The sequence below is a fragment of the Chlamydotis macqueenii genome, chromosome 21 (genome assembly GCF_036417535.1).
Source record: "Chlamydotis macqueenii isolate bChlMac1 chromosome 21, bChlMac1.mat, whole genome shotgun sequence".
NCBI lineage: Eukaryota > Metazoa > Chordata > Aves > Otidiformes > Otididae > Chlamydotis > Chlamydotis macqueenii.
This window is the reverse complement of record NC_141576.1, coordinates 9,001,917-9,021,258: the sequence shown is the minus strand read 5'-3', so window position 1 is coordinate 9,021,258 and position 19,342 is coordinate 9,001,917. Positions and strand designations below refer to the sequence as shown.

Here is a 19,342-nt window from a genome sequence, read left to right as displayed (position 1 = left end):
CCACGGGTGATGTCCCCTGTCACCCCCGGTCCCCACTCACGGTAGGGGCTGGCCCCGCTGGGCTGGATGGTCACCATGACGGATGTTTCCTTGGTGGTGGCCCCGCTGGTCACCCGGCACACGTACTCACCCGAGTCAGCTGCTGTCACCTGCAGCAGCCGCAGCCGGGAGCCGGACACCTGCGGGGAGGGGACACCGGGGTCACCGGGGCCACTTGGGCTTCCAGGGGGCTGCTGGGGCTTGCACAGGACCACTCAGGCTTGCACAAGTGCCATCTGGGCTTGCATTGGCCACTTGCGCTTGCATGGGGTCACCTGGGCTTCCATGAGGTCTCTTGAGCTTGCATGGGGGCACCCAAGTTTTCATGGGGCCACCTGGGCTTGTGTGGGGACGCTTGGGTTTGCATGGGGTCACTTGAGCTCGCATGGACCACCTGAGCTCACAGAGGCCACCTCGGCTCGCATGAGCTACCTGGGCTTGTATGGTGGTCACTTGAGCTTGCATGGGCCATCTGGGCTTCCGTGGGGTAACATTAGCTCACATGGGGCCACCTGGGCTAGCATGGGCCACTTGAGCTTGTATGGACCACCTGGGCTTGCACAGGGCCACCTGGTCTTCCATGGGGCCATCTGGTCTTCCATGGCGTCACTAGACCTTGCATGGGCCACCTGAGCTCACATGGAGGGTCACCTGGGCTCGCATGGGGCCGCGGGTCAATCCCAACCACCACCCCCACTTTGGGGACATCCCCCCCATGTCCCCTACCTGGTGCCTGGCCGGGAGGCTGCCCCCGCGCTTGTACCAGGTGACGCTGGCCTGTGCCGGGCTGGCGATGACGCAGTTGAGGTCCAGGCTCTGGCCCTCGGCCACGGCGGAGGACGGGGACTCGATGCGCAGGGGGGTGCTGCTGGCTGGGGCTGGCGACCGAGACGGGAGGGTGACACCGGCGACCACAGCAGAGCCCCGCCGGCACGGGCAGGCGAGTCACGGCGCAGTGCCGCGGCACACGGGGACGCCCCGCCACCACCGTCACCCCCGGTCCCCACTCACGGTAGGGGCTGGCCCCGCTGGGCTGGATGGTCACCATGACGGACGTTTCCTTGGTGGTGGCCCCGCTGGTCACCCGGCACACGTACTCGCCCGAGTCGGCCGCCGTCACCTGCAGCAGCCGCAGCCGGGAGCCGGACACCTGCGGGGAGGGGACACCGGGGTCATTTGAGCTTCCATGCTGGGGCCTGCATGGGCCACCTGGACTTGCATGGGGACAACTGGGCTTGCATGAGCCACCTGAGCTAGCAAAAGTGCCAGCTGGGTTTGCATGGGCCACCTAGGCTTGCATGGGGACACCTGGGCTCACATAGGGCCACCTGGGCTTGTATGAGCCACCTGAGCTTGCACGGGGCCACCTGGGCTCGCATGGGGACACCTGAGCTTGCATGGGGCCACCTGGGCTCGCATGGGGACACCTGGGCTTGTATGGACCACCTGAGCTTGCATGGGGCCACCTGGGCTCGCATGGGGACACCTGGGCTTGTATGGACCACCTGAGCTTGCATGGGGCCACCTGGGCTCGCATGGGGACACGTGAACTTGCATAGAGGCCACCTGAGCACTCATGGGGCCACCTGAGCTCACACGGGGCCATGGGTCACCCCAGCCACCCACCTTGGGGACATCCCCCCCCTCCGCGTCCCCTACCTGGTGCCTGGCCGGGAGGCTGCCCCCGCGCTTGTACCAGGTGACGCTGGCCTGCGCCGGGCTGGCGATGACGCAGTTGAGGTCCAGGCTCTGGCCCTCGGCCACCGTGGACGAGGACGCCTCGATCCGGACGGGGACACCCGAAGCTGGTGGCCCTGGAGGGGGGAGACGGAGCCGTGACCCCCTCGTCTGGGACCGGTGAGTCCCCCCTGCTGCTGGCGCCACCGAGCCCGGTCTCACCGTAGGACGAGCCGGATCTGGGCACGACGGTGACGATGACGGACGCCTCCCGCACGCTGGCCCCCACGCTGGCCCGGCACACGTACTCCCCCGAATCAGCCGCCGTGACGTGGGGGACGCGGAGCCGGGACCCCGAAACCTGCGGTTGGGGACATGCCTCGGTGTCACACAGCAGGGGACGGGGCGCGATTCGGCACGCCCCCCCCCCGCGCTGCCCGCGCCCTACCTGGTGGCCGGCGGGCAAGGAGCCGCCGCGTTTGTACCACGTCACGGCGGCGGGGCCCGATCCGGCCACCACACAGTCCAGGTCCAGTGTCTGCCCCTCAGCGACGGCCGGGGACGAGGACTCGATGCGGACGGGTGGTGCCGCTCCTGCCGGGAGGAAAAGGAGGGGGACACGGGTGGGTTGAGGTCCCCCCCCCGAAACCGTCCCCGAGCCCCGCCGGCGTCCCCCGGGCGCCTCACCTGGCACCACCGCCACCTCGATGGCGGCGCGGGCCGTGCCAGCGGCGCTGGTGCCCACGCAGAGGTAGACGCCGCCGTCGGCCGCCGTCACGGCGGGGATGACCAGCGTGGCGATGTCGGCGTGCTCGGCGCGGGACTGCGGCGCGAGGGCGGGCGTGAGCGGCGCCTGCGGCGCGCCCGCGCCCCCCCGCCCCGCCGTGGGAGCACCCAAGGGTGCCGGCGCCCGGCTCACCTGCGGCGGCAGGGTGCCCCCCTGCTTCTCCCAGGTGATGGTGGCGGCAGGCGACCCCGAGACCCGGCAGTAGAGCCGCACCGTGGAGCCCTCCTGCACCTCCGTCCGCTCCGGGCTCACCTGCACCCGCGGAGCACCGGCCGCTGCGGGGAGCCGGGAGTCAGGGCGGCGCCGGGGGGGCGATGGAGAGAATTGGCGTGACGGGGACAATGGGGGACGATGGGGTGACAGGAGTGGCGCAGACGGTGAGGGTGATGAGGACGAAAGGCTGATGGGAGTGATGGGGACTACGGGGACAATGGCGAACGATGGAGACAATGGGAGGACGACATGAGTGACACCTGATGAGGATGACTGAGACCACAGGGTGACGAGGGTGATGGGGACAATGGGGGATGATGGGGGTGATGGGGATGATGGGGACGATGCAGATGACATGAGTGACACAGATGATGAGGATGATTGGGACAACAGGATGACGGGGATGATGGGGACGATCGGGACGATGGGAACAATAGGGATGGATGATGGGGACAATGGGGGACAATGGGGGATGATGGGGACGATGGGGTGGATGATGGGACGATAGGGGATGATGGGGACCATGGGGACAACATGAGTGACGCAGATGATGAGGATGATTGGGACGATAGGATGATGCGGATGGACGATAGGGGTGATGGGGACGATGGGGGTGATGAGGACGATGGGGACAATGGGGGATGACGGGGGACAATTGGGACGGACGATGGGGATGATGTGGAAGACATGAGTGACACAAGCAGTGAGGATGATGGGGATGATAGGATGATGGGGGTGATGAGGATGGACAACAGGATGATGGGGACGATGGGGGAGATGAGGGATGATGGGGACAATGGAGGTGATAGGGATGATGCTGATGATGAGGATGATGGGGACGATGGGGACAATGGGGATGATGGAGATGACAGGGGTGACAGGGATGATGGGGGATGATGGGGACAACGAGGGTGATGGTGGTGACAGCGATGATGGGGGACGATGGAGATGATGGGACAACGGGAATGGGGACGATGGGGACGAAGTGGATGACCCTCACCTTGCACGTGGAGGAAGGCCCGCGCCGTGTGCTGCCCGGCGCTGCTGCGCGCCCGGCACGCGTACTGCCCCTCGTCGGAGGGCTCCACGGCGCCAAAACGCAGCGTCCCGCCCTGGACCACCGCCCGCGGCGGCAGCGCGCCTGCGGGGACACGGCCCAGCGTCACCCCCGGGCGCAGCGTCCCCAGGCCCGGTGCTGGCGTCCCTCCACCCCGTCCCCCACCTACCGAGCCACTCCAGGGTGGGCGGGGGGTTGCCGGTGACCACGCAGTGAAATTCCGCCGGCTGCCCCGGTGCCACGCTCAGCTGCGCCGGCTCCACGGCGGCGGCGGGGGCGGCGGCGGTGCCGGCTGCGGTGACAGGTGGGGAGGGGGCTCAGGGCTCGCCGGGTGCCCCCCGCCTCACGGTGCCAGCCCCAGGCGGTGGGAAGCGGGTGGGGTGGCATGGCGTGGCCGGTGGCGGGGTGCGCGGTGAAGCCCCGGCACACGGCGGGTGCGGGGGGAAGCGTGGCCCCACCCCCCCCCCCCCCACGCCAGGGTGCCCCCTCGCCGTGACTCACCCGGTCTGTGCCCCTCCATGAACTCAACGGGACCGTAGAACATCTGAGTCTTCGAGGGGGCTGCAAGAGGGCACGAGTGTCAGGAGAGCACGCCCATCGCCCCGGCATCTGGGCTCCAAGTGTGCCCATCACCCTGGCATCTGGGCGCCAAGTGCGCCCATTGCCCCAGCATCTGGGCGCCGAGTGCACCCATCGTCCCGGCATCTAAGCACCAAGTGCGCCCATTGCCCCCCAGTGCGCCGAGTGTGCCCATCATCTCAGCACCTGGGCGCCAAGTGTGCCCATCACCCTGGTGTCTGGGCACCGAGTGTGCCCATCACCCTAGCATCTTGATGGCGAGCATGTCCATCGCCCTGGTAGCCTGGGCAGTGCCCAGTGCCATGCGTGCCCATCTCCCCGCCATCTGGGCAGCAAGCACGCCCATCACCCTGGCATCTGAACACCGAGCGTGCCCATCACCCTGGCATCTGGGCAGTGAGCCTGCCCATTGTCCTGGCACCTGGTCACCAAGCACACCCATCACCTGGCATCTGGGTGCCGAGAGTGCCCATCACCCTGGTGTCTGGGCGCTGAGTGTGCCCATCGCCCTGGCATCTGGGTGTTGAGCGTGCCCATCATCGTGGCACCCGGGCAACAAATGCACCCATCGTCCTGGCATGCGGACACCACAAGCACCCATCACCCCAGCATCCGGGCAGCGAGCGTGCCCATCACCCTGGCCTCTGGGCACAAGCGTGCCCATCATGTCAGCGCCTGGGTGCCGAGTGTGCCCATCACCCCGGCATCTGGGCAGCGAGTGCGCCCACCACCCCGGCGCCCGGGGCGCTGAGTGCGCCCGTCACCCCGGCATTTGGGCAGCAAGCGCACGCACCACCCCGGTGCCCGGGGCACCAAGCGTGCCCGTCACCCCGGCATCTGGGCAGCGAGCGTGCCATCACCGCGGCGCCCGGGCGGGCTCACCCTGGACGTAGAGCGTGGCGGTGCCCTCGTCCATGTCCAGCATGTTGGAGCCGGTGCAGACGTAGACGCCGGCGTCCTCGGGCCGCACGCCGCGCAGGGTGAGGATGCCGTTGAAGTCCACGGCGCCCGCCGGCAGCGTCCCGTGGTTCTGCCGCGTCCACACCAGCGTGTAGGCGGGCGACTGGCGGGGGGGAGAAAGGGGGAGAGGCCTGAGGCCACGGGGATGGGCGCACAGGGTGGGGGTCTGCTGGGGACAGGCCACCCGGGGGTGGGGGGAATCGAGGGCACCCAGGGGTGTTGGTGTGTCCTGGAGAGGCACGTGGGCACCTAAGGGTGCTTGGGGGGACCTGTATGGCTGGATGGGCACCCAAGGGTGGCCTTCTGCCCCGCAGGTCCCCATGGGCACCTTAGGGTGTTTGTGCGCCCAGGTGGGCACCCAGGGGTGTCCCTGTGAGCACCCGGGGTGTCCCCGTGCCCTGGACGTCCCCAGGAGCACCCAGGGGTGTCCCTGTCAGCACCCAGGGGTGTCCCTCTGCTCTGCGGGACCAAGGCTGCACCCAGGGGTGTCCCCATGCCTTGTGGGGCCCTTGAGGGCACCTGGGGCGTCAGTGTGTCCCAGAGAGCCATGTAGGCACCCAAGGGTGCTTGAGGGGGTGTCCACGTGGCCCCACGGGCACCCATGGGTGACCCTGTGCCCTCCATGATCCCCATGGTCACCCACGTGCCCTGGATGTCTCCAGGAGCACCCACGGGTGCATGAGGGCACCCAAGGGTGCTCGGGGCATCCATATGGCCCCATGGGTACCCAAGGGTGGCCTTCTGCCCCGCATGTCTCCATGAGCAGCCGTAGGCGTTTGTGCGCCCAGGTGGGCACCTGGGGGCGTCCCCGTGCCCTGCGCACCCCCGTGCGCACCCAAGGGTGCCGCCCCCCCCGCCCCACCACGAGCTCACCTTGCTCTTGGCGGTGCAGACGAAGGTGACGTCGGCCCCGGGCTTCACCCGCTGCACCCGCTTCTCCTCCACGGTGACGGTGATGGCTTTGCCGGGGGTCTCTGCGCCCAGACGGGAGAGCTGAGCCCCCCCCCGCTCCGCCCCGCGCCCCCCCGCCCCAGCGCCAAGCACCCACCGGTGACGATGACCTCGGCGCGGCTGGCGTTGCTGTGCCGGAGGTTGCGGCAGGAGCAGACGTAGACGCCGGCTTCGGAGGGCTGGACGCTGGCGAAGTGCAGCTCCTCGCCTGGCGGGGGGGGACACACACATGGGGGTGACACCCCCCACCTCGGCCCACCCGCCTCGGGACCCCCAGCCCACCCCGCGCCACCCCCGTACCTTGGCGCCGGCTCTGGGCGCCCTCGGGGAGGGGCCGCCCGTCCTCCCGCGCCCAGTGGTAGTGGAGGGGGGGGGTCACCGCTGGCCTGGCACCGCAGGGTGACCGCGCTGCCCTGCGCCGCCGTCACGCGCGCCGGATGCACGCGGACCCCCAGGGCCGGCGGGGGTCCCCGCCGGGACGCAGGCCTGCCCCCGCGCCGTGGGGTCGCCCGCGTAGCCGGGAGCGCAGCTGGTGGGGGGAAAGGGGGGGAAAGGGGGTGAGTGGGGTACTGGGGGGGGGTACTGGGGAGGTGGGTGTGGGGGGGTACAGGGGGTGGGTATGGGGGGTACTGGGGGGTATGGGGGGATGGGTATGGGGGGGTACTGGGGGGGTACAGGGGGTGGGTATGGGGGGTACGGGGGGGTACTGGGGGGTACTGGGTGAGGTACTGGGGTGGGTATAGGGGGTAGGTACTGGGGGGTGGGTACTGGGGGATACTGGGGGGGTACTGGGGGGTGGGTATGGGGGGGTTGGGTATGGGGGGTACAGGGGGTGTACTGGGGGGGCTGGGAATGGAGGGGTAAGGGGGTGGGTATGGGTGGTACTGGGGGGTACTGGGGGGTGGGTATGGGTGGGTATGGGGGGGTACAGGGGGTGGGAATGGAGGGGGTAAAGGGGGTGGGTATGGGGTGGGTATGGGGGGGTACGGGGGGTACTGGGAAGTGGGTATGGGGGGGTACTGGGGGGTGGGTATGGTGGGTACAGGGGGTGGGTATGGGGCTATTGGGGGTGGGTATATTGGGGGGGTACAGGGGGGGTGGGTATGGGGGGTGGGTATATTGGGGTGCTGCTCTGGGGTGAGCATTTCGGGACAGATGATACGGGGGTGCACATACTGGGGTGCACACAGCGTGGTGAGCTCATCGGGGTGGGGACACTGGGGTGGGGATACTGGGGTGGGTAATGTTGGGGTTACGCATGGGGGTGAGCTCATTAGGGTGGGTTTGGGGGGGTTGGGGATACTGGGGTGTGTGTATCGGCGTGGGGATAGCGGGGTGAGGCGGGGGGTGGGTAATATTGGGGTGGCCCTAGCAGGGTGAGCTCATCGGGGTGGTGATACCGGGGGTGAGGTGGGTACAGGGGGGTGGGTATATTGGGGTGCTGCTATGGGGTGAGCATTTCGGGATGGGTGATATGGGGGTGCACACAGAGTGGTGAGCTCATCGGGTGGGGATACTGGGGTGGGGATACCGGGGTGACCCATCGGCGTGCGTGTATAAGGGTGAGCCCATGCGGATGCGTAAATTGGGGCGAGCCCATCGCGGTGGGGATAGCGGGGTGAGGAATTTGGGGTGGGGGTAAGGGTGCGCACGTGGGGGTGAGCGCTTTGGGACGGGGACATTGGGGTGGGCCCATCGGGGTGGGTGTATCAGGGTGAGGAATTTGGGGTGGGGACAGTGGGCTGAGCATGTCGGGGTGAGCCCATCGGGGTGGGTGTAAGGGTGCACACACTGGGGTGAGGAATTTGGGGTGTGCACATTCGGGTGGGTGTAAGGGTGCACACACTGGGGTGAGGAATTTGGGGTGGGTCCATGGGGAGGGGTCTGTGGGGGGTCCCGCCAGGGTGGGGTCTGTGGGGGGTTCTGCTGGGGTGGGTCCATGGGGAGGGGTCTGCGGGGGGTCCCACTGGGGCGGGTCCATGGGGAGGGGTCTGCAGGGAGTCCCGCCAGGGTGGGTGCATGGGGAGGGGTCTGCGGGGGGTCCCACTGGGGCGGGTCCATGGGGAGGGGTCTGCAGGGAGTCCCACCAGGGTGGGTGCATGGGGAGGGGTCTGCGGGGGGTCCCGCCGGGGTGGGTGCATGGGGAGGGGTCTGCGGGGGTTCCCGCCAGGGTGGGTCCATGGGTGGGGTCTGCGGGGGGTCTGTGGGGGGTCCTGCTGGGGTGGGTCCATGGGTGGGGTCTGCAGGGGGTCCCGCCAGGGCGGTTCTATGGGGGGGATCTGCGGGGGGTCCCGCTGGGGTGGGTCCATGCGTGGGGTCTGCGGGGGGGCTCACCGCTCGCAGTACTGCCCGGCGTAGCCCGGCGCGCAGGCGGTGCAGCGGTACCCGCCGCCCGCCAGACTCTCGCAGGTCCTGGAGAACCTGCGGGGACGGGGCGAGGCGGGGTGGGGGCGCATCCCCTCCCCGTCACACCCCCCCACCCCCCAGCGCCCCGGCACTCACTGGTTTTCGGGGTTCGGGAGGGGACAGGCGCAGGGCTGGCAGTCCTCGGGGGTGCCGGCGGTGGCGTCGCCGTAGAAACCTGGGGCGCACTGGTCGCAGAAATCCCCCGCCGTGTTGTGCTGGCATCCCTGGGGGGGGCACAGAGAAATTTTGGGATGGGGTCACGGCCAGGATGCCCCCCCCCAGCCCAGAACCCCCGGAAGGCTTACGGAGCAGAGCCCGCTCTCAGGGTGGCAGCTCTCGGAGTGGCCGTTGCACTCGCAGAGCTCGCAGTGCCCCAGGTACAGCCCCCCGCCGGTGCGCGTGTAACCGGGGGCGCAGTCCTGCCGAAAAACGGGGGGTCAGCGCTGTCACCCCCCCACCCCAAACCTCCCTGGGAAAGGGAGATGGGATGGGATGGAATGGGATGGGATGGGGATGGGATGAGATGGGGATGGCGATGGGATGGGGATGGAATGGGATGGGATGGGATGGGGATGGGATGGGATGGGGATGGGATGGGATGGGATGGGATGGGATGGGATGGGATGGGATGGGATGGGATGGGGATGGGGATGGGGATGGGGATGAGATGGGGATGAGATGGGATGGGATGGGGATGGGATGGGATGAGATGGGGATGGCGATGGGATGGGGATGGGCATGGGGATGGGGATGGGGATGGGATGGGATGGGATGGGATGGGACGGGATGGGGATGGGATGGGGTGGGATGGGGTGGGATGGGGATGGGCATGGGGATGGGATGGGATGGGGATGGGATGGGGATGGGCATGGGCATGGGATGGGATGGGACGAGACGGGAATAGGGATGGGGACGGGGATGGGATGGGGATGGGATAGGATGGGATGGGGATGGGCACGGGATGGGGATGGGATGGGGATTGGCACGGGATGGGACAGGGGAGACAGGGAAGGGGAGTAAGGGAGAAGGGGGAAAAAGGAAAAAGGAGGAAAGGAAAAAAAGAGGAAAAGGGAGATGGGGGGAAGGAAAAGAGGGGGAAGGAAAAAGGGGTAAGGGGATGAGGAGGAGGACGAGGCTCACCTGGCAGGACAGCCCGCGGTAGCCGGGGGGGCAGAGGCATTCCTCCACCTCGGGGGCCGGGGTGAGGCCAGGCTGGGGGGGCTACGGCCGTGTCCATGGCGACGGCGGCGATGCTGGAGGCAGCCGTGCTGGTGGCGTAGGTGGCGCGGATGAGGATCTCGTCCAGGTCGGCCAGAACCATCAGGAGGTGCTCCCGCGTGGCCGGCTGCCCGTCCGGGCCGCTGCCAGTGTTGCTGCGGGCGCAGGGGGGGTGTCAGGGGCGGGGATGTCACCAAGGTGGGGGACATCGGGACAAAAGCCACCTGCCCCCCCTCCTACCTCCCGAAAAATGATCTCGAAGGCCTGGGGGGTGCGTGGGGGCAGGTCGGGCTGGTAGGCCACCAGCGTGATGTCGTTGCCCTGCGGTGTGGGAGGGTGGGCGGGGGGTCCGGTGTCACCCGGCGTCACCTGGCGTCACCCGGTGTCCCCCCACGCCCAGTCGGGCAGCCCCGTACCGTGATCTGGATGTCGTGTCGGGCTGGGGGGCGCCCTGCCCCCCCCGGGGTGTAGGTCAGGGTGTAGCGGAGGCGCCCACCGTACGAGCCCACCTGCGCGGGGGGGGGGGGGGGGGGGGGGGCGGGATGGGGTGGGGAATGGGAACAGGAAGGAGAAGGGAAGGGGAGAAGGGAAAAAAAGAAAAAGAAGGGGAAAGGAAAAAGGGAAAAAGGGAAGGGAGATGGCAAAGGCGGGGAGGGAGAAGGGGGAAAAGGAAAAAGAAGGGGAAAAGGAAAAAGGGGAGGAAAGGAAAAAGGGAGAAGGGAAAAAGGAAAAGCCATAAAGGGGAAAGGAAAAGAGGGGCAAGAAAAGGGAAGATGGAAAGGGGAGAACAAAAAGGGGGGAAGGAAAAGGAGGGGAAAGAAATGGGGAGGAAGGAAAAGGAGGGAGGAAGAAAAAAGGAGGGAAGGATAAAAGGAAAATACAAGGAAAAAGAAAGAAAAAGGAAAAGTGGGGAAGGAAAAAGGAAAAAGCGAAAAAAGGAAACAGAAACAAGGAAAAAAGAGGAGAACGGAAAAACAGAGCAGAAAAGGGAGCGGGAAAAAGGAAAAACCGGGAAGGAAAAAGGAGAGGCAGGAGGTAGGGAGGCTGCGCCCCCTCCCCCTCGGGCAGAGCCGTGGGGCGAGCACCCGCTGCCGGCGGGCGCCGGGTGCTGCCACGGGGGGGGGGGGGCACCCCGTTACCTTGTCCCCCTGGTAGGGGGGCGGCAGCTGCCAGTAGTAGGAGTCGGGGGGGCAGCTCCCCGAAGCGGGCGTAGGTCAGGCGGGGCTGGGGGGGCGCCCGGCTCCACGGTGAAGCCACTGCCCACGCGCGTGCTGCGCTGCCGGTTCACCAGCGCGAAGCCCTGCGCGTCGCCGGGGCGCGAAGGGCGTGCGGATCTGCGGGGCGGGAGGGGGTGAGCGGGGTGACGGCGGTGGGGGGACACGCACCCGGGGCCAGGGGGACGCTCACGGTGCCGCGGGCGAAGGCGGTGCTGGCGCAGCGCTGGACGATGCCCATGCAGAAGCAGGGCAGGCAGCCGGCCGCCTCGCCGGCGCTCAGGTGGAAGTGGTGGGGGCGGCAGGCGGCGCAGCGCGGACCCTCGACGTTGGCCTGGGGCGAGGGGGGAGGACACACATCGCCCCGTCACTCCCCGCCCCGCTCCGATCGGGGCGCGGGGGACGGCGGGGACGGGACCCACCTTGCAGCGGCACTGCCCGGCGGCGTCGCAGCCCTCGCCCACAGCTGCCGCGCGGGTCGCAGCCGCACGGCTCGGCGGGGACGCCCGGCTCTGCGGGGTGGGGGGGGGGGCGGGACAGGGGTGAGGTGGGACCCCCTCACTGCGCCCCGAAGCGCTGCCAGCGCCTCGCCCCCCCCACCCCCCCCGTGGCGCTCACCTCGGCACGGCTCTCCCCGCGGCGGGTCACCCACGTAGCCGGGCGAGCACCTGCCAAAGAAAAAAAAACACCCCCGTGAGTGTCGCACCCTAAAATCCCACCCCCAGCCCACCCCGGCGTCCCCGGCACCTCTCGCAGAGGCCGCCCGCTGTGTCCCGGGGCGCAGGCGCTGCAGGTGGCTCCCCGTCCGTGTCCTCGAAGCAGCTCCCGGTTGCCCTGCCGAGGGGACGGGGGGATGCTGAGACCCCCGCCGGCGGCCCCGGGGACGTGGGCGGTGGCAGGGCAGGGGGGGGGGCGGTAGCACCTACTGGGTGTCACCGCGGGGCCCGTGGCAGGGACAGGGCCGGCAGTCGCCCGGCGTGCCGCGCGTGGCGTCGCCGTAGTAGCCGGGTTGGCACTTTTCGCACTGGGAGCCCTCCGTGTGATGCCGGCAGCCCTGCCCAAAAACGGGGGTGACGGCAGCGCCGCGGGGACGGGGTCCCCGGCGTGCCCCCTGCCGCCCCGTCCGCGGCTCACCTGGCAGACGCCGCTCTCGGGGTGGCACTGGTCGGCGTGGCCGTGGCACTGGCAGGGCTCGCAGGTGCCCAGGTAGAGCCCCGGCGGCGCTGCGGGTGTAGCCGGCGTCGCAGTCCTAGGGGACACGGGGACGGGGGGTGGTGGGGACGCTGCTCGGCGCCGCCTGGGCGAGGGGACGCTGGAGGGGGTCTCACCTGGCAGGAGGCCCCGCGGTAGCCGGGCGGGCAGGCGCAATCCTCCACCTCCAGCGCCGGCGGGCGGCCGGTGACGTGCGGCACCGCCACGTCCAGGCTGACGTCGGCCAGTCTGCGGGGTGAGGGGGGATGTCAGCCCCACCGCCACCAGCCGTGGCCCCGCACCCCCCCGGCCCCCCCGCAGGTACCTGCTCTCCTCCGGCCGATCCGAGTAGGACGCCCGGATCATGAAGAGGTCGACGTCGGCCAAAGCCATCAGGAGATGCTCGCGGGTGGCGTTGCGCCCATCCGCTCGGCGCCAGGCGCTCTGCGGGCGCGACCGCGGGGGTGACCAACGCGGCCCCGACCCCGTCCCGGGGCGGGGGGACGCCCGCCGGAGCTCACCTCGCGGAAGGGGACGGCGACGGCGGTGGGGACGCCGGCCGGGGGCTCGGCCTCGGAGAAGTGCTCCAGGAGGATGCCGTTGCCCTGCAGCAGGACGTCGGGCCGGCGCGGCAAAGGTTGGGCGCCCGCCGGCGCGCGGTGCGTCACCGTGTACCGCAGCTCACCGCCGTACGACGTCACCTGCGGGACGGGGAGGCGGCGAGGCTCGGCCGGGTTTGGGGACGCCCGCGCCCCGTCCCCCCGCAGCCGGCCCCGGCGCTGGCACCTTGTCCCCAGCGAAGGGCGCGGGCAGCACCCAGTAGTAGACGTCGCGCGGCAGCGCCTGGAAGGCGGCGAAGAGAAGCTCCCGCGGCGAGGAGAAGCGGGCGCCCTCGCCCACCGTGCGCGTGCCGGCCAGGTTGGCCAGGCTGAGCTGCGGCGTCTCCTCGGCCGTGAGCACGACCTGGCAGGGGAGCGGGAAGGGGCTCAGTGGTGGGCGCGGCGCGGCGTTACGCAGCACGGCGTGGCACGGCACGGCACGTGACGCATCGTGGCGTGGCACAGCATGGCACATGATGCATCATGGCACGGCACCGCATGGCACGGCATGATATGGCACGGCACAACACGGCATTGCACAGCACAACATGGCACTACATGGCATGGCACATGGCGCATCATGGCATGGCACAGCATGACACGGCATGGCACAGAATAGCAAAACATGGCATAGCACGGCATGACGTGGCACGGCACTGCGTGACATGACACATCATGCATGGCACGACACGGCACAACACAGCGTAGCGCAGCACAGAATGGCACTACACGGCATGGATTGGCACAGTACAGCAGGGACCGGTACAACACGCCATGGCACGGCATTGCACAGCACGGCACGGGATGACACGGCACGGCATGGCACAGCATAGTATAACACGGCATGTCACGGCATGGCACAACGCGGCACAGCATGGCATGACGTGGCACGGCACGGCATAGCGCTACATGGCAAGATACGGCAGAGCACAGCATGACATGGCAACACACGGTACGGCACAGCAACACACGGCACGGCACGGTTTGACATGACGTGACGTGGTGCTGCACGGCGCAACAAGGCACGGCGTGGCGTGGCATGGCATGGCATGGCACGGCGCTACACAGTACGACACGACATGGCACGCCACAACATGGCACGGCACAGCTCGACGCGCCGTAGCACGACACGGCCCGATATGACTCAACGCGGCCCGGCACAGCCCGGCACGGTCCGGCACGCGTACCTGGTGGCGGTGCCAGGCGGAGCTGGCGCAGTGCCGCGCCACACCCATGCAGAAGCAGCGCAGGCAGCCCTCGGGGTTGGCGGCGCTCAGGTGGAAGGTGCCCGCGGCGCAGGCGTCGCACAGCCGCCCCCGCACGTTGGGCTGCGGGGGGCGGGGAGCGGGTGGGTGGGTGGGTGCTGGGGGGCTGGGGAATGGGGTGGGGCGGCAGGGACCTGGGTCCCACTGGGGTTGGGCTGGGAGATATGGGGCAGGGGTGGAATGGGTGCTGGGGGGGGGCTGGGTACCCCTGGGATCGGACTGGGTGGCATGGGGGGGTCAGACTGGGCGCTGGGGGGTCAGACTGGGTACCCCGGGATCAGACTGGGTGACATGGGGGGGGGGTCAGACTGGGTACCCCCGGGATCAGACTGGGTGACATAGGGGGGGGTCAGACTGGGTACCCCCGGGATCAGACTGGGTGGAGGGGGGGTCACACTGGGTGCTGGGGGGGTCAGACTGGGTGGTGGGGGGGTCAGACTGGGTGTCATCGGGTGGTCAGACTGGGTGCTGGGGTGGGGTGGTGGTGGCGGTCGGACGGGTGCCCAAGGGATCAGACTGGGTGCTGGGGGGTCACAGTGGGTGCTGGGGGGGCTCAGACTGGGTGGTGGGGGGGGTCAGACTGGGTGTCACGCGGGGGTCACGTTGGGTGCCCCAGGGATTGGACTAGGCGTCGGGGGGGGGGGCAGAATGGATGCTGGGGTGGGGGGTCTGGGGGGGATCGGACTGGGTGCCCCAGGGATCAGACTGGGTGGTGTAGAGGCCAGACTGGTGGTGGGGGGGAGTCACACTCGGTGCTGGGGGGGGGTCACACTGGGTGCCAGGGGACACCAGAGCACCCAGCCCCCCCACCCGCCCCCCCCAGCCCACACCTTGCAGCTGCACGTCCCGCCGGCCGCGTCCTTGCCCCCGCGGGCGTCGCACTTGACCAGCTCCTGGCCTGGGGGGGGAGCGGGGGTGAGGGTGGGGGGCACCCCTGGGTGACGGGGGGGAGGGGGGGCACCCCACGGCCGGCGCCCACCACTCACCGATCGGGGTGCACTTGCCGCCCGGCTGGACGGGGTCTCCCTCGTAGCCCGGGGCGCACCTACGGGGATGGGGGGCGATGGGTGAGGGGCGTCCCAGGGTGTGGGGGGGGGGCTATAGGGACCCCCCGGCACCCACCCACCTCTCGCAGCGGCGGCCGGCGTATCCGGGCGCGCAGGCGTCGCAGGTGGCCTGCCCGTCTGTGTCCAGGAAGCACGACTCCGAAAACCTGCGGGCGATGGCAACGGTGACGCCGGGGCGGTGACGTTTTTGGGGAGTTGAGGGGGGGCACGGAGGGGGGGTGGGCACCCACCTGCGGGCCGGCTCGGTGTAGGGACAGGGACAGGGGTGGCAGGCGGTGGCCGTGCCCTTGGTGGCGTCGCCGAAGAAGCCGGGTTTGCACTTCTCGCACTGCGGACCCTCGGTGTTGTGCTGGCAGTTCTGGGGGGGACGACACACGGCACGGGGGGTGGCGGGGGTGGTGACGCCGCGCCCCCGTCCCCCCGTCACCCCCCCCCTCCCGCCCCCCCGGCTCCTTACCAGACAATGCCCGAAAACGGGGTCGCAGGTGCTGGAGTGGCCGTGGCAGCCGCAGCCCGAGCAGCTCCCCAGGTAGGGTCCCCTCGTCACCCGCTCGAAGCGCGGGGCGCAGCGCTGGCACGACAGCCCCGCGTAGCCCACCGGGCACCTGCCGACGCGGCGGCGGCACGGCGGCCACGTCACGGCCACGTCACGGCCCCGTCCCGCCGGCGCCCGACCCGCCGGCCGCCGCGCCGCCGGCGCTCACCTGCACTCCTCGACGTCGCCGGCCGGGCCCAGGCCGGCATCCGCGGCGCCGGTGATGTCCATGGCCACGTCGCTGAGCGCGGCACTGGCCATGCGCCCGTCGTACAGCGCCCGGATGAAGACACCCTCCAGCCCCTGCAGCACCAGCAGCAGCAGCTCCCGGCTCACCGGGGCGCCCTCCTCGTCCTCCCAGTGACCCTGGCGACGGCGACGGGCAGCGCTGGGATCCGCCGCCACCGCCGTCGCCCGCCTGCCATCGCCACTGTCGCCGGCACCATCGCCATCACCCACCCCTCACCCACCCACCATCACCATCACCCACCCATTGCCAGCATCACCATCACCAGCGTCACCCATCACCAGCATCACTCATCCACCACCACTACCATCGTCCACCCATCACCCACCTATCATCACCACCAGCATCACCCATCACCCACCCACCACCCCCATCACCACCACCCACCCACCCACCACCATCACCCACCCACCGCCACCATCATCACCATCACTCATCAACCACCCATCACCATTACCAGCATCACCCACCCACCACCATCACCCAGCACCACCCACCCATCACCATCCCCATCACCCGCCCACCATCACTGCTACCACCCATCCACCACCACCACCATCAACCCACCACCACTACCAGCGTCACCCACCTGCAAGCACCATCAGCACCACCAGCATCACCCACCCATCACCCTCCCATCACCACCACCATCGCTGTCATCACCCACCATCACCCACCCACCCATCACCACTCTCACCCACCATCATCGCCATGACCCACCCATCACCACCAGCCACCCACCACTACCCACCCACTACCACCGTCACCCTCCCACCACCACCAGCATCACCCATCGGCCAACCATCACGCTCCCACCACCACCATCACCATCACCGACCCACTACTACCCTCACACCACCACCATCACCCTCCCACCGCCACCAGCATCACCCACCACCCACTCACCACCCTCCCACCACCACCAACTCATCACCACCACCATCAGCCTCCACCACCACCAGCATCACCCATCACCCAACCATCACCCTCCCACCACCACCATCATCATCACCACCCACCTACCACTACCCTCCCACCACCACCATCACCCTCCCACCACCGCCATCATCACCACCATCACCACTCACCCACCCACCCTCCCACCACCACTGCCATCACCCGCCCATCACCACCAGCATCACCCACCACCCACTCACCACCCTCCCACCACCACCACGACCATCAGCCTCCCACCACCACCAGCATCACCCACCATCGCCCAACCATCACCCACCCGCCACCGCCACCACCAACTCGTCACCACCACCGCCATCACCAGCCCCCACCCCCGCCCCCGCCCACCTCGGTGAAGGGCACGTGCCGCCGGTTGAGGACGTCGGGCTGGGCGGCCCCGAGGCGCGCCCGCAGCTGCCGCCCGTGGCCGCTCAGCACCACGTCGGGATGGGCGGTGGGCTCGGGGGGTCCCCGCCCCAGCCGGTACCGCACCCCGTAGCTCAGCGCTCCCCCGTAGGCGTCCACCTGGCAGCACCCGCGGGCCGTCAGCCGCCGTGCCGCCGGCGGCCCCGGCCCCGGCCCCGCCCCGCTGTCACCTTGTCCCCGAGGAAGGCGGCCGGCAGCGCCCAGAAGGCGTCGAGGGCCAGGAAGCGGCGCGACAGATCCAGCAGCTGGAACTCCTCGGCGCCCGCGTCCACGTGGAGCTGGGTGGCCGACAGCACCGCCGAGGACGGCGCCGCCGGCACCGTCACGTTGACGCCTGCGGGGAGACGCTCAGCCCCCGGCGCGACCCTCGTGTCCCCCCGCCCCGCGCCCCGTCCCCGCGCCTCACCCTTGAAGTCGCCGGGGTGGTCGAAGCGCAGGCGCAGGCGGTGGCGGTGGCGGGCGGCGGCGCGGCAGGCGGCGGTGACGCCGAAGCAGAAGCAGGGCAGGCAGCGCGACGTCCCCGTCACCTGGAAGTGGCCCTCGGGCACGGCCCTGCGGGAGAAGCCGGGGCGGGGGTGAGGCCGGCGCGGCAGCGGGCGGGACAGGGACGGGGGGGCGCGGCAGGGGCGCTGACCGGGGCGGGTGACGGTGAGGACGCTGTCGGGGATGCCGAACACCATGCCCAGCGTGTTGATGGCCTCGCAGGTGTAGGCGCCCTGGTCGGCCTCCTTCACGTCGCGGATGGTCAGCGTGCCCCGCCCGGCCTCGCTCGCGATCGACACCCTGCGCCGCACGCTTGGCACCTGGCGCGCCGCACCGGGGCGGGGCGCGGCCCCGCCGCCCCCCCCCGCCCGCCCGGCTCGTCCCCAGGCCCTGCCCGTCCCCAGGCTCCGCCCACAATTGCAGGCCCCGCCCCTTAGTGCGAGGCCCCTGCCTCCAATGGGAACCCTGCCCTCCAGCAGAAACCCCGCCCCCACCTCGAAGCACCGCCCACCTGCGCCCCGCTACTCATCAGCTCTGCTCCAAGCCCCTCCCACAACCGCAGACCACGCCCCTTCACACAAGCCCCGCCTCTGGAACAAGCCCCTCCCACCACAAGAGACCCCACCCCCAGTGCAAGCCCCTCCCCCGGCCTCCACAGCACCAGCCGCGCCCTCCAGAGGCCACGCCCGCGGGCATAAGCCCCTCCCACTGCAGACCACACCCCAAGCAGAAGCCCCTCCCCCAAAAGATAAGCTCCTCCCCTTCCTCCAAGCCCCTCCCCAGCCCCCCTTGCCCCGTGGGCCACCCCTCCTTAGATCCCACCCCCTCAGACCACACCCCATTAGGCTCCACCCCAACCCACCACGCCCACTTGGGTCCCACCGCTTCAGACCACGCCCCATTAGGCTCCACCTCCCCCGCCCCGTCCGCGGAGGCCCCGCCCCCACCTGTGGCTGCTGGGGGTGTGGCCCCAGTTGAGGCGCCAGGTGATGATGGGGGTGGGGACGCCGGTGGCCACGCAGGTGAAGGTGACCGTCTGCCCCGGCGCCGCCCGCACCGACTCGCGGGGGAGCGTCACCACCTGCGGGGGCACTGCCCGCGCCCCCCGGCACCGTCAGCGCCGTGCAGGGACAGGGGCAACCGCGCCGCGCCCCTCGGGGACGGGGGTACCCACACCGCACCCCTCGGGGACGGGGACGCCGCGCCGCACCCCTCGGGGACGGGGGTACCCACACCGCACCCCTCGGGGACGAGGACACCGCACCGCGTGGGGACGGGGGCACCCACACCGCACTCCTCGGGGACGGGGACGCCGCGCCGCATGGGGACGGGGGCACCCAGACCACACCCCTCGGGGACGGGACACCGCGCCGCGCCCCTCGGGAATGGGGACACCACACTGCGCCCCTCGGGGACAGGGGCACCCAGACCGCGCCCCTCGGGGATGGGGACACCGCGCCGCGCCCCTCGGGGA

The 19,342-nt window shown here is 69.9% G+C and overlaps 1 protein-coding gene across 1 annotated transcript in view; it reads right to left on the bottom strand.

Annotated features, from left to right (window-relative positions):
- Window positions 1-19,342, bottom strand: part of HSPG2 (heparan sulfate proteoglycan 2) — a 41,767-nt gene that overhangs the window by 12,880 nt on the left and 9,545 nt on the right. The window contains 55 exon segments of the mRNA XM_086764368.1: window positions 41-179; window positions 766-917; window positions 1,051-1,189; window positions 1,699-1,853; window positions 1,939-2,077; window positions 2,165-2,310; window positions 2,404-2,539; window positions 2,636-2,778; window positions 3,717-3,857; window positions 3,943-4,065; window positions 4,275-4,334; window positions 5,235-5,415; window positions 6,186-6,286; window positions 6,361-6,471; window positions 6,564-6,636; window positions 6,638-6,733; window positions 6,735-6,792; window positions 8,598-8,684; window positions 8,766-8,893; window positions 8,975-9,088; window positions 9,810-9,890; window positions 9,892-10,026; window positions 10,028-10,042; window positions 10,128-10,208; window positions 10,304-10,396; window positions 11,027-11,077; window positions 11,079-11,120; window positions 11,122-11,202; window positions 11,204-11,221; window positions 11,295-11,435; window positions 11,524-11,565; window positions 11,567-11,613; window positions 11,720-11,769; window positions 11,849-11,859; window positions 11,861-11,895; window positions 11,898-11,935; window positions 12,028-12,155; window positions 12,236-12,316; window positions 12,318-12,350; window positions 12,430-12,541; window positions 12,618-12,736; window positions 12,814-12,993; window positions 13,079-13,255; window positions 14,079-14,219; window positions 14,987-15,054; window positions 15,143-15,201; window positions 15,283-15,369; window positions 15,454-15,581; window positions 15,681-15,828; window positions 15,928-16,124; window positions 17,308-17,484; window positions 17,556-17,719; window positions 17,792-17,937; window positions 17,995-18,168; window positions 18,816-18,960. Coding sequence (XP_086620494.1) covers window positions 41-179; window positions 766-917; window positions 1,051-1,189; window positions 1,699-1,853; window positions 1,939-2,077; window positions 2,165-2,310; window positions 2,404-2,539; window positions 2,636-2,778; window positions 3,717-3,857; window positions 3,943-4,065; window positions 4,275-4,334; window positions 5,235-5,415; window positions 6,186-6,286; window positions 6,361-6,471; window positions 6,564-6,636; window positions 6,638-6,733; window positions 6,735-6,792; window positions 8,598-8,684; window positions 8,766-8,893; window positions 8,975-9,088; window positions 9,810-9,890; window positions 9,892-10,026; window positions 10,028-10,042; window positions 10,128-10,208; window positions 10,304-10,396; window positions 11,027-11,077; window positions 11,079-11,120; window positions 11,122-11,202; window positions 11,204-11,221; window positions 11,295-11,435; window positions 11,524-11,565; window positions 11,567-11,613; window positions 11,720-11,769; window positions 11,849-11,859; window positions 11,861-11,895; window positions 11,898-11,935; window positions 12,028-12,155; window positions 12,236-12,316; window positions 12,318-12,350; window positions 12,430-12,541; window positions 12,618-12,736; window positions 12,814-12,993; window positions 13,079-13,255; window positions 14,079-14,219; window positions 14,987-15,054; window positions 15,143-15,201; window positions 15,283-15,369; window positions 15,454-15,581; window positions 15,681-15,828; window positions 15,928-16,124; window positions 17,308-17,484; window positions 17,556-17,719; window positions 17,792-17,937; window positions 17,995-18,168; window positions 18,816-18,960 — 5,847 coding nt within the window.